The sequence below is a fragment of the Carassius auratus genome, unplaced genomic scaffold (assembly GCF_003368295.1).
Source record: "Carassius auratus strain Wakin unplaced genomic scaffold, ASM336829v1 scaf_tig00018110, whole genome shotgun sequence".
NCBI lineage: Eukaryota > Metazoa > Chordata > Actinopteri > Cypriniformes > Cyprinidae > Carassius > Carassius auratus.
The window spans coordinates 122,501-137,038 of record NW_020524850.1 but is presented as its reverse complement, the minus strand read 5'-3'; the positions used below and the strand labels follow the sequence as shown (position 1 = coordinate 137,038).

The window sequence follows — 14,538 nt, the reverse complement described above, 5'->3', positions numbered from 1 at the left end:
TGTTTGTTCCTTCCGTGTTTGATCTTGGATTGTGTTACCGCCTGTGATTCTCTGCCACTTGCCCTGACTTCTGCCTGGTACTGATACTGATTCTGGATATTCCCTGACATACCTGACACTGTGTTATCTGAATTCTGCCTGTCTGACCATTCTCTCTAGTAAACCACTGCATATGGATCGGAACGCCTCTGACTCCATGTTACATATATATGTGTGTGTGTGTGTATAAAATATTATATTATTTCTCTAAAGTGGCTAATGAACCAGAAGTCTCGCAGATTCACAGAAAACGGCTTATGTCAGCATTGAAAAATAATGTGGATTGCAATTCTTTTCTTTTAAAAGTAGTCATCTAAAACTCAGTAGTTGGAGTATGCCTCCACACTACTCTTTTCACTCTTATTTCTTAAGTAAATAAATCTTGATTTCTTTCCTGAACAGTAGTTAACAGTATATTTGTCGAGGGCATGGATGCTAACATTGGAGGGACGAGCTGATTTTATCACTGGTCTGGCTGCCATTTTTGCCATTTCAATTTGAACTATGCTGAAGATGATTCTTGCTCTCTGGAATTTATCAAAGGTAATTTCTACATAATATTGTACTTGAGGGCTTGTTTTTTATTTGCTGGGTTAAACGAGGAATGTTTGGATGTGTTGTGATTTTTGACCCCACTTCTTCCCCTCAAACAAGTGGTGTGTGGCAGATTCAACATTTGTGTCTGTGCTGGAGACCAGAGAGGAAGCATTTTTTAAAAGGATCCTGAACCTCCTCCCTCTGCAAACATACATATAACATGATGAACACCGTTGTGTGCAAATGCTCTGCCTGGATAAACCACACACCTCTACCTTGTTGCAGGACTGTTCTTGACTGTGTGTTTGTGATAGAAATGTTTTTAAACTGCTGTTATTTAAATAGTTAGGGTTAATTTTACCATATCACAGTATGGAATAAATACTGTGAGGTCACAATTCACAATTATTTAGTGTGAAAATGATTCAGTAATTTACTGTGAAAGTAATGTAACTAGTTTACAGATATTTACTGTGAATTTACAACTTTTTGATGATATTCTAATTATATGACCAGCACCTGTATCTATATATATATATATATATATATATCTATATATATATATATATATATATATATATATATATTTATATATTTTTTTAGTCCAAATGTGAAATGGACACAGCCAGATGATGACAGCAAGTGACTGTTAATGAGTGAATCACTGAGATTCAACTGATTCATTCAAACTTTGATTCATTCAGTGTATCATTCATTCAGTGTATCGGAGTAAAAGTTTACATTTTAATTAGGAGATGTAGTGGAGTAGAAGTAAAAGTAGGCTGAAATATAAAAACTCAAGTAAAGTACGGGTACTCCCCAAAAATACTGAAGTAGCTAGTGAAACAAAGTATTATTACTTCATCACATCACAGCACTGTCTGTGATGGACAAAGAGACGCTGTGTTTAGTGTCATACTACAATGACAGAAGAAGAACAATATCAAGAATTTACTCACCAGAGACAGTAACATTGAACTGCTTGTATGATGAAGTTTTAGAGGATCTGTTGATGATCTGTAGTTTATAAAGTCCAGTGAGTTCAGGGCTGATGTTGATGATGGTGAGAGATCCGGTCTGATCGTCTGTCTTCAGTCTGTCTCTGAGTCTCTCATCAGTGATCTCACATGATCCAGTCCCATCTGTGTTTCACCTACAATTAGCTATATTCCTGTCCTCAAACATCCAGATGATCAGATGATATTCCTCTACACCGCTGTGTAGAGTTTCAGACTGTCCCAGCGCCGTCTTCACTTCTTCTGTCTTCATTTCATCTTTCCCAACACCAAACACTCCTGAAAACACAATCAATAAAAGCTGGCATTAAAAGTGACGCATTACAATATCACTTTACTCCCTAAAAAATAAACAAATTATATTAGTTACTTTGTATAGAAAGTAATGCGTTACATTACTTTTGCATAATTTTCGTGTTACTTTTTTAACATGAGCAGGGCTTGATTGTTTTTAATATAATCAATTATATTTATAGCAAATATAAAAGCCCTTTCACACCAAAAAAAAAAAAAATGTAATGAATTTTCTGTGAAACAAGACAAAAACAAGACTAACCAATTAAAAACAAATTCAAATACTAGCATGTACTATTTAGCCTAGGCTACTTGGCTCTTTTTATGCTTCCACAGGTTTTCAATAGTAATAGTACATGCTAGTATTTGAATTTGTTTTTAATTGGTTAGTATTGTTTTTACATTCTATTATTTCATATTTTTAGTTCGATAAATGTCGTTTAATCTGAGAACCCTAATACTATCTTAATGAAACTAGGATTTGATTTTCTTCACAGAAAATTCATTACATTTTTTTTTGGTGTGAAAGGGCTTTTATATTTGCTATAAATATAATTGATTATATTAAAAACAATCAAGCCCTGCTCATGTTAAAAAAGTAACACGAAAATTATGCAAAAGTAATGTAACGCATTACTTTCTATACAAAGTAACTAATATAATTTGTTTATTTTTTAGGGAGTAAAGTGATATTTAGCCTAGGCTACTTGGCTCTTTTTATGCTTCCACAGGTTTCACTGATGTTATGTTTGTTTTCAAATTAAGTTTAATTTTAATTAGTTTTTATAGTGTTTTTGTTTTTTGAAAATGCTTAGCTTTAGTTTAGTTTTTATTAGTTTTAGTGGTAGTATGTGTGTGTGTGTGTATATATATATATATATATATATATATATATATATATATATATATATATACCTGGTTTTTATTTTTATTTCAGTTAACAACAATGTTTTTTCACCACCTAGTTTTTTTTTTTCCGTTTGTTTTTGTTAATGATTATAACCTTGGACCTCCCCAAAACTGATATTTTATACCTCTGACTATGTTTTATACCTCTGAAACGAGCGAGTCATGGAGGATCTCGGAGGTGGTGTGACTGTCGCTGCAGATGAACCAGCAGCAGAAGAGGGTGGAGTAGTGCCGGTAAAGGAGAACCGCTGAGCGTCTGCAGCTGGGGGTGTTTCTTTCTCCACTTCATCCCCACGGACCTCATAATGTCCACCTGCAGTGAGGCCTAGGGCACTGAAGTAACCTGACTGTGTCGGGAAAAGTGCTATATTCGAATCGTCTGTCAAGTATAGAGAAACCTTTAAAAAAAAAAAACCTACCTTCCCCATTTAGAGCCGCTTTATAACTGGAGAAACAATGTTTCATTCTTGATACATTTGCCAACATCGACAGCTATTGAACTGAACTGAATCAACATTTTACTGCCATTAAGCTGAATTATAATGACACAATTGTCTTACAGAGCTTGCATGTCACATATTAAGATTTCATTCCAGTTTATTACTGTGAAGAGCTGTATACTGTATAAAGCGCTAGGAATAAAGGTGACTTGACAGATTTGTGATGTGCTGGCGGTTAGAAAATTGGATAACTAAACGTAGCTTTCTAATTAAGTTACTGGCACTGGCTTAATTTTTTCAGTAATCTAATAACACTGAGCAGATTTGTACTAACCTGAAAAAATCTTCCTATTTCCTCGGCGCTCATATCATCATCTTTCAATGTTACTCTCTTGCTCCCTTTAAAAAGAATAAATTTCTCCATCTTGCTGCTCAACTAACCTTCACGAATGCACCGTCTGGGACTTCATTGTAATTGGCGCAGAAAAGGTCATCTAAATATCCCGGGTAAATGCAAATTAACTTCGAAATTACAATTTGCATTTTTGTAAAACAGAAAAAAGTTGTATGTCAATTGTTTTATTTTCAATTTAATAAACATTTTATATATATTTTTTTTTTCACCAGTTTAAAAAAGAAAAATGAAGATACCACATTTTTTAAGTTTTCATTTATGGGTTAAAAAACGAAAAACGAATGGACGCAAAAGTAGATGTAGTGATACTATAGTTGTATATATAGAAACTAACCACTAGGTGTCAGTATTATTATACTTACCTGTGATATAGACAGACAGAGAGTAAGACCATCACATGTGTTGTTGCTGTTCCTGCTCGCAACCTGAAAGTGAATTAAAAGATAAGTTTAATTACAAACAGTTTCTTCACTGAAATAAGAAACATTACATGGTACCAGGAGTGGTCGTCATGGAAAGTGTTAAACCGCCTGACGCTGTAAACTGGACTGGAAACATTGATCACGAATGGCGTATGTTCAAACAGAGATTCACACTGTACTTGCAAGCAGTGGGCTTGGATGAAGCGTCGGATGCATGAATGATTGCATTGCTTCTCACCGTCGCGGGACCTCAGTCAATAGAAGTGTTTAACACACTCGTGTTTGCACAGGCTGAGGACAAAGGCGAATATGACGTGGTGATGGAAAAGTTTGATGTGCACTGCACACCAAGAACGAGACTTTTGAGAGGCATGTTTTTCGCTCTCGTCTACAACAACAAGGAGAGACGTTTGACAGTTTCTTAATTGATTTAAAGTTGAAAGCTAAAACATGCAATTTCGGACTGTTGCAAGATTCAATGGTCCGTGACCAAATTGTGTTCGGCATCAATGATACAAAAGTGAGAGAGAGGCTTTTGAGAGAGACGGAGCTAACCTTGAATGAAGCAGTGCGGATATGTCATGCCAGTGAGATAGCTATTCAGCATGCTAAAACCTTTAGTGAACACACAAAGATGAGTGGGAGTGACAATTCAGCCGTAGCTGCAGTAACAGAGAAGATGCAGAAAAGCGGAATGAGTAAACTGAAACAGCAGAAAGAACTGTTTAACTGTAAGAGATGTGGCAAAAGACACCTGCCAAAGCAGTGCCCAGCTTATGGCAAAGTCTGTGATAAATGTAAAGGGCAGAATCGTTTTGCCAAACAATGCTTTTCAAAAGGTGGACAAAGTCAAAGAGAGCGTGTGCATGCAGTGGAAGAAACATCCCTCAGGGACACATTCTTCGTTGGAATGGTGCAGAAGGCCGATATCAGTCAAGAAAGAACAGAACAGGCTGATGTGAATAGTGTTGCACGGGACAAGTGGATGACTGCTCTGGAAACAAATGGAGTAACAGTATCACTCAAGCTAGACACAGGAGCAAAAGTCAATCTGATTTCAGAGTATGAGGTCAGAGCAATGAAAATCAAGCCGCGCATAAGTCAGAAAACGGTGCAACTCAAAGCCTATAATGCCCAGAACATTCCAACAAAAGGAACATGTACTCTCAGAGGAAAAGTTAAAAACAGAGAACATTACCTCATGTTTGTGGTTGTTCCAGATGGCCATGATTCTGTGTTGGGAGATAAGGCATGTGAAGATCTGGGTCTGGTAAGAAGAATATACACCATAAATAATGGAGAAACACAACAGTGTGGAACAAACCGTGAAACAGTTTCCAGACATCTTTGAAGGATTTGGAGTATTACCATTCACCTACAAAATACAGTTGAAAAAAGATGCACAGCCAGTAGTTCACGCACCAAGACGGGTTCCAGCACCACTTCGTGAAAAGCTGAGGCAAGAGCTGGATAAAATGACAACAATGGGAGTCATAGAAAAAGTGGAAGAGCCTACGGAGAGGGTTAATTCAATGGTGTGTGTGAAGAAAGCCAATGGTGATCTACGTATTTGTATGGATCCAAAGGACTTAAATGCAAACATACAGAGAGAACATTATCAGATTCCGACACGGGAGGAAATTATAAGTGAGATGGCAGGTGCTAAGTTTTTTACGAAGCTGGATGCATCTCAGGGCTTTTGGCAGCTGAAACTACATGAGGACAGCACAAGGTATTGCACATTCAACACGCCCTTTGGCCGCTTCTCCTTCTTGAGGATGCCGTTCGGAGTTTCCTCAGCTCCTGAAGTATTCCACAGGGCTATGGAACACGTAATCGCAGGCATTGAGGGTGTGCGTGTTTATGTGGACGACATTGTATTGTGGGGATCCACAATAGAACAGCACAACAAGAGGCTCATGGACGTCCTACAGCATGTAAGGAAGTATGGGCTCAAGTTAAATAGGAACAAGTGTCAGTTTGGAGCGAAGGAAATCACGTTCCTTGGAGATACGCTGTCAGAAAGGGGTGTGGAACCAGACAAGAGTAAGATACAGGCCATACTCAAAATGCCCAGACCAACAGACAGAAAAGCTGTATTGAGAGTGATGGGGATGATCAATTTCGTCGGGAAGTTCATACCAAACCTGTCTTCAAAAACTGTTTATTTGAGAGAACTGTTGTGCGATAAAGGCGATTTCAGATGGACAGCTGATCATGAACAAGAATGGGAACGACTGAAGTCTCTCCTCACCACAGAGCCTGTTCTGACGTTCTTTGACCCGACAAAGAAGACAAAGATCTCGACGGATGCATCCAAAGATGGAATGGGTGCAGTTCTACTGCAGGCGGATGGAGAGAATTGGAGGCCAGTCGCATATGCCTCGAGAACGATGACTCCGACGGAACGTCGCTATGCACAGATTGAAAAAGAGTGCCTGGGCTTAGTGTATGGATTGGAGAAATTTCACGGCTATGTGTACGGCTTGCCGACATTTGTGGCAGAGACAGATCACAAACCATTAATTGCCATCATTAAAAAGAACTTGAACCAAATGTCTCCAAGAATCCAGCGACTGATGATGCGACTGCAGAGGTATGATATGGAGCTAATGTACACTCAAGGGAAGCATCTAGTTCTGGTGGACGCTCTGTCCAGAGCTGTGGAACAGAGTGGAAAATGTGAAAGTTTCACAGAGGCTGATGTGACTCAGCATGTGAACATGGTAGCTGAAGCTCTTCCAGTCACAGACACAAAACTCAAACAGATTGCAGTGGAGACTGGAAAAGATAAATGTCTGCAATTGGTCATCAAACATCTGAATGAAGGTTGGCCTAGAGGAAAATGTGCTCAGTACTACAACATCAGAACAGAGTTGAGTGTTGTTAAGGGATTTCTGCTGAGACAAGACAGGATCATTATCCCTCAGTCACTGCGACAGGAGATGTTAAAAAGCTACACGAGGGACACCTTGGGGCCGAGAAATGTAAAAGAAGGGCTAGAACTGCAATCTACTGGCCCGGAATAAACGCAGACATCAACAATTCAATTCAATTAAATTCAAGTTTATTTGTATATCGCTTTTTACAATACAAATCGTTACAAAGCAACTTTACAGAAAATTATGTTTCTACAATATTTAGTAGTAGCTAGTAGTTTGTGCACGTTTGACAGGATTTTAGAAAAAAAAATAATAATAATAATACAAGACGTAGTCAGCTAGACGATGAACTATCAATATTATTAATTAATAGTTATTGTATGATGCAGTCACACATGTAGCAATAATTGTTAGTTCTGTTTGTTGACTCAAGGTTAGCATCATCTGGGGTCCTCTGAGGGTCAGCATCATCTCTTCTCAGGTGTTCTGGATCCAGACTGGAGCTTGTGTAAATCCTAGTTACCAAGATCGTGTCAACCTGTGATACGTGCTTGAAGCATCATGCTCAGCAACAAAAGGAGCCAATGATCATCACTGATCCACCGGATGAACCATGGCAGAAAGTTGGGACTGACTTATTCTTTCTGGACGGAAGAACTATTTGCTGGTGATAGACTATCTGTCAAATTACCCAGAGATTGCGTTGCTATCCAATACATCTTCTGCTTGTGTGATAACACACATGAAATCCATCTTTGGGAGACACGGCGTTCCGCAGGTGGTTTGCAGTGATAATGGGCGATGCTACAGTGGAAGGGACTTCCAGAAGTTTGCTGAGGAATATGGGTTTCAACACGTGACATCGAGCCCATTATATCCGCAGTCGAATGGAAAGGCAGAGAAAGGAGTTCACATTGTGAAACTACTACTCAAGAAAGCAATGGACAGTCAATCAGATCCTTATTTAGCTCTGCTGAATTACCGTGCTTCTCCACTAGAACACGGTGTGTCTCCTGCTGAAATACTGATGGGGCGCAGATTACAAACCACACTTCCGTGCTTAGCAACACAAGACAAGAGAAAGTACCTGAAAAGAAAACAAAAGCACCTGAAACTGAGACAAAAAGCGAACTATGACAAGGCATCAAAAAGCCTAGAACCACTCTCCAATAATGACACAGTAAGACTTGAGGATTTCAATACCTGGACTAAAAGAGCCACAGTCCTGGAGGAGGTGAAGCCAAGGTCTTACACTGTCAGGACAGAAGATGGTCAGATCCTGAGGAGAAACCGGAGAAGTCTGCTAAAAACAAAAGAGACAGTAGAGAATACACATACAGGTGACACTGACTGTGCAGAGTCAACATCTGAAACACTTCCAGTACTGCATCACAATGAGCAAGCTAAAGAAATGCATTCACCTGTGCTGAGAAGATCCAATCACACAGTAAAGCCTCCTGATAGACTGAACCTCTGAATATTGCTTAAACAGATCAGAAGCATTAGAATGTTCATAAATGAAAAGATAAAAGAAAATGTAATCAGTTGATTATTGTTACTGTGACTGTAAAGCAAATAATTCTGGAGATTGTTATTTGATACTATACATCCTGTATAATGTGTACAGTGCTTACTTAGTGGTTAGATAATCTAGAAGTCATTAGTTGTAATAACTTATTCTTTATGTCTAATGGAGAGGGGATGTGGTGATAGTATAGTTGTATATATAGAAACTAACCACTAGGTGTCAGTATTATTATACTTACCTGGGATATAGACAGACAGAGAGTTAGACCATCACATGTGTTGTTGCTGTTCCTGCTCGCAACCTGAAAGTGAATTAAAAGATAAGTTTAATTACAAACAATTTCTAAATTGAAATAAGAAACATTACAGTACACAGACTGTTTAGCCTTTGTAATTATTATTAATATTTGTTTTCTCTTTCATAGTTCCACTACTATTCCCGGACACCTTCTCTCTTAAACTCCTCCTTCTCAGGTGACTCATGAAAGTGAAACTATTACAGCGGGTCTGTTTCGTCGAATGAGGAAGTAAACTACATTAAGAGAGAAAAACACAGTGAGTATCACGATTTAACAATCATGTTTGATAGCCAAAATCATTGCTTGTCTTAATTAGTTATGCTGTTTGTGTATAATTTGATTCTGTGTAAATGTGAAGAATACACTTTTCAAGTCAGTACTAATGTCTGATACTGAGATTGATTAATCTCTGATTCATAACTGACTCTGTGATCAACATCTGGATCTGCTTTTAGATGAAACCATGGTCTCCAGAATGAATCTCTCTGAAGAACATGACACACAGATAAAGACAGTCAAAAGGTGAGAAAACCTGAAATGTTTCACATTTTTAATGTTCAGAAACAATAAATGCACACTACAATATCATTTTCATTTATAGTCAGATTCAGGGGCGTGACTCAGATTTATCTGAACACATGGATGTGTCTGTGAGGAAAAACCCAGCGATGGATGTTTCAGATCTCTGCAGAGAGGAAGACTCTTCTGTTGAGTCCAGGTGAGATATTATGAGTCTCATATTTACTGTAGCTGTGGTGTGTTATGGATATTGTCACCAGCTGTCTCTGTTGCTGCTGGATGTGTCTGTGTCTTTATCTATATGTGTGTATTTTAATCTATAATATATGAATGAAAAGAGCACATGGGGCAGATTCCTTTTATTCATAGAAAAATAATACTTTAATATTTTAACTCTCAAGTAACAACAAACTCCTCAAGTGAAAGATGAACATTAAAGGGAGATTGAAACAGTTTGTATTTCTGTTATATTTCAGTCTGTGTCAGAATGAATCTCCTGAACCCAGCTGTGTGTCCATCAAGAGTGACCGGTCAATGGATTATCCAATTGAATTCAGCTCGGGAGACTCATCTGCTGATCTGAGGTGTTGTTTAGTTTACAGTATGAGAAAAATATATGATGTTCATTCATTTACTTATGTGTTTTAAATTCATTATTAAAAAACATATTCAATATTTGTTTAACTACAGTCAAAAACATAAAGGACCGCAATCACAAACAGCAAAGAAGAACTTAGACTCCATTTTTAAGGTTGGTTTTGTGTGTTTGTGTGTGTGTGTGTGTGTGTGTGTCTGTATCCATGACGCTAATGTTTGAGCATACAGTGGAAGTTATTAGCAGGTCTGATATAATTCAGTGATGTTTATTAATATTCATGCTTTAACTCTTGTGTATTGATCCTTTGGTTCACCTTCTCTGTGACTGAATGCAGGTTTATTGTTTGAATATTTACTATGATTTCAGGAGATTGAGCACAAAATCATCTCTGAGTTAAAAAGCTTTAAGAGACTACTGAGTCCAGATTACCCAGAATGCTCTGAAAGAGACCGTTATGATGATGAGGGTCATAACAGAGTCAGAGAGGGTCTTCTGAAGATCACACTGCTCCTCCTGAGGAAGATGAACCAGACAGACCTCGCTGACACACTACAGACCAGTAAGAGCTCTGGATCAGCAGATTATAGCCTGTGTTTTTATTATCATCCTTCTGTCTTCAGTCACTAATGTTCCTGAATGTCTCCACACAATCTAATATCTAACATATCAAACCTAAAAATACATTTCTAAAATATTGCTCTGTCAATAACAACAATTATTTCTTTGCTCAGAACTGATGCCTGTGTATCAACAAAAACTCAGATCCAGACTACAGGATAAATATCAGAGACTCAGTGAAGGACTGTCCAATCATGGAGACTCAACACGTCTGAATGAGATCTACACAGAGCTCTACATCACAGAGGGAGGCAGTGGAGAGGTCAATAATGAACATGAGGTGAGACAGATTGAGACAGTGTCCAGGAGACCAGAGACACAGGAGACACCAATCAACTGCAATGACATATTTAAACCCTCACCTGGACAAGACAAACCCATCAGAACTGTGCTGACTAAAGGAGTCGCTGGAATTGGAAAAACAGTCTCTGTGCAGAAGTTCATTCTGGACTGGACTGAAGGAAAAGCCAATCAGGACGTTCATTTCATATTTCCACTTCCTTTCAGGGAGCTGAACTTGATACAGAAACATCTCAGTCTTGTGGATCTTCTAAACCACCTTCACACAGAAACCAAAGAATTAAAGTCAGCAGATTATGAGGACTACAAAGTCATGTTCATATTTGATGGTCTGGATGAGTGTCGACTGCGTCTAGATTTCCAAAACAGTCGGAGCTTGTCTGATGTGACAGAATCAGCTTCAGTGGATGTGCTGCTGACCAACCTCATCAAGGGGAACCTACTTCCTTCTGCTCTCCTCTGGATCACCTCTCGACCAGCAGCAGCCAATCAGATCCCTCCTGAGTGTGTCCACCAGGTCACAGAGGTACGAGGATTCAACGACCCTCAGAAGGAGGAATATTTCAGGAAGAGAATAAATGATCCGAGTCTGGCTGAGAGAATCGTCACACACATCCGATCATCAAGAAGTCTGTTCATCATGTGTCACATCCCAGTCTTCTGCTGGATTTCAGCCGCTGTTCTGGAGAGGATGATGGGTAAAGCAGAGAGTGCAGAGATCCCCAAGACTCTCACACAGATGTTCACACACTTCCTGATCTTTCAGACCAAACTGAAGACACAGAAGTATGATGGGAAATATGAAATCAATCCTGATCAGGCTAGAAAGACTATTCTGTCTCTAGGAAAACTGGCTTTTGAACAGCTGGAAAAAGGGAACCTGATCTTCTACGAGGAGGACCTGAAAGAGAGCGGCATTGATGTGAGAGAAGTGTCCGTGTACTCAGGAGTTTGTACCCAGATCTTCAGAGAGGAGTCTGGACTGCAGCTGGGGAAGGTGTTCAGCTTTGTTCATCTAAGTATTCAGGAGTTTCTTGCTGCTTTATTCAAGCTGCTGTCCTTTTCTGAACAAAACACAGGACTGAAGAATGAGTTCAGGTCACCAATGATCAGTTTACTGAAGAGAGAAGTGGACAAGGCCTTACAGAGTGAGAACGGACACTGGGATCTTTTCCTCCGGTTCCTTCTAGGTCTCTCTCTAGAGTCTAATCAGACTCTCTTACAAGGTCTCCTGAGAAAGACAGTAAGCAGCTCTGATATCAATCAGGAAACAGCTGCATACATCAAACAGAAGATCAGGGAGAATCCCTCTCCAGAGATATCCATCAATCTGTTCCACTGTCTGAATGAACTGAATGATCGTTCACTAGAGCAGGAAGTACAAACATACCTGAGTGGAAGAACAGGTAACCTTCGTCTCTCTGGAGTCTCTCTGTCTGCTGCTCAGTGGTCGGCTCTGGTGTTTGTGCTGTTGAACTCAGAAGAAGATCTGGATGAGTTTAATCTGTGGAAATATGATCGATCAGAAGAATGTCTTCTGAGGCTGCTGCCAGTGATCAAAGCATCTAGAAAGATTGAGTGAGTATTTTACAGTGTCTTTGTTTTATTGACTTTATTTTATACAGTAGGTCTTGTGTTTCTCTTCACTGTTTCTGTATATTTTGAGCTCTTTCTTATTTGACACACTCAGCTAACATCACAGATCACTCTACTAATGATCTGATGAGTTGAATCAAGTGTGTTTGATAAGAGAGATTCATCCAAACTCTGCAAAGTTGAGGTGTCTTCAGGAACAGGGTTGTGTCTCTGATTTTACAAATATTGGATTGAGATCATCATCAATCACTTAAAAGTTGCATTCAGGTTTGTTGGAATAAGTGAAAATAATTCAATTTCAATCTAATAATTCATCAGTATCATAATCCAGTTCAATTAAATTATTAGAGAATGTTTCTTAGTAAAACTGAGGAAAAAGGAAAATATATTTAGTCAAAGCCACTTGAAGAACAACAGATGCATGTAATCATGTGACAGTCATTTATGGTAATGCCATTTTACTCTTTTTTTATTTTTTTTATTTTTTTTTTCCAGAAAAGAAATGTTAAAAATATAAATATATTAACATGGATAAGGCTATCTTGTATAGTTTCATGACCAGTGGTGGTCAGTTACGGAGTAGTTTTAACTTCGTTACTGTACTTAAGTTAATTTTTTAAGTATCTGTTCTTTCCTGGAGTAGTTTGTTTTGAGTAACTTTGACTCGATCATGATTCTAGACTCTCTCTCCTCGAGGTCCGGACCTGGGTAAATTTTTCATGTTCGAAAATACAATTTGTTCTCCGATTGACTAATTTGCTGCTAAAATCCTCATATGAATGTCTTCATGTATAATTCATGATGTTTAGCGGCCGTTGTGATCGCTGCGAGACGCTTCCGAAGTGAAAGATGTCTTCAGAGCAGTGTTGTCAGATCTCGCGAGACAAGCAACCGGGCCTGTGAAAACAAGCCCAAAACAAGCGACTTTTTTCCTGAGGAGCCCGCCTAGGTTCTGGGAAGACAAAAATAAATAAACTGTGTGCACGGTTTTACAATCCGTGGGGACCGATTTTAAAATGTGGGTACAGATTGTCACTTTACATCCATGTGGACAGATTGGTAAACTGGGAGTTAAACCACCTTTTAACACTATTTAACATTAGAAAACTGATGGGATATCAAATATAGACTGATGTACAGAGTACATTATATACACAGTAAACAGCTGATAATTAAAATTTGCACACACAAATGAATATCATCCTGAATTCACAAATTCTTTATTTATTATTGCATAATAAAAACTCTCCTACAGTCCCTTCAGTCACCATCTGTCGCAACTCGCGCACATTTATTTAAAGTTTACGTCACTCACGACGTTTTCCTAACCAGAAAAAAAACAGGTGGCCCTGCTCTGCCTCTGATTGGCTAGTACTCGTTGCCATCTGGATCAGAGTCAATTAGAAGCAGGATGTGGGTGGGAAAAAGCTCTGATGTCTCCTGTGTGTATGGGAAAAGGGGAGGGACAGAGAGAACAGGCTAGACAAACTCCTATGTTTAAATAACATATAGAAAATATCTGCTTGACAACTTATTATGGAGCTGGGATCAAGTCCAAAATAAGCAACTACACTTTAGAAACAAGCCCAAAAAAATTTGACCAGCGACTACCAATATTTGTAAGCGATTTTGCACAAAAACAAGCCCAAAGTCGCTTATAATAAGCAGACTTGGCAACACTGCTTCAGAGAGTTGTGAGTGAGCAAGAGCGGATCCAGACCAGATCCATCTATTGTAAGCATTTTTTGACTTGTTTTACCACTAAATGTAATGCTTTAGAAAGTTAATAAAGTAGGAAGTTAGTATAAGTAGCCTCTGTGAACAAGGTTCGCTCGCTCAATCCCAAATGCAAGATGAAAGATATTATTTGACTTTTTTAATCTACACCACTGCTTTTACTTCTCTACATTTAAAAAAAAAAAAAAAATGTATTCCTTATAATATATCACGTGCTCTGAGACGCAGAAGCGGTGTCTGATTCAAGCGGTGAACTGATTCTTTTCAATGAACCTTTTAAATCAGTTCTCAAATGGCACCAAACGATTCATTCAGGAATTAGAATGATTCGATTGCTGCTGTTCTCGAGTCGACAACTCACTGATTCAAATGAACCGTTTAGTGCGAGTC

General features: G+C 38.6%; 1 protein-coding gene across 1 annotated transcript in view; it reads left to right on the top strand.

Annotated features, from left to right (window-relative positions):
* Positions 1–8,914: 8,914 nt before the first annotated feature.
* The window catches only part of LOC113075946 (NLR family CARD domain-containing protein 3-like), a 7,654-nt gene continuing 2,030 nt past the window's right edge, over positions 8,915–14,538 (top strand). The window contains exons 1-7 of the mRNA XM_026248595.1: positions 8,915–9,036; positions 9,236–9,302; positions 9,382–9,498; positions 9,776–9,883; positions 9,990–10,050; positions 10,264–10,456; positions 10,629–12,393. Of these exons, the coding sequence (XP_026104380.1) occupies positions 9,244–9,302; positions 9,382–9,498; positions 9,776–9,883; positions 9,990–10,050; positions 10,264–10,456; positions 10,629–12,393 (2,303 nt within the window). The 5' untranslated portion in view covers positions 8,915–9,036; positions 9,236–9,243. The remainder of the gene's footprint in view (positions 9,037–9,235; positions 9,303–9,381; positions 9,499–9,775; positions 9,884–9,989; positions 10,051–10,263; positions 10,457–10,628; positions 12,394–14,538) is intronic.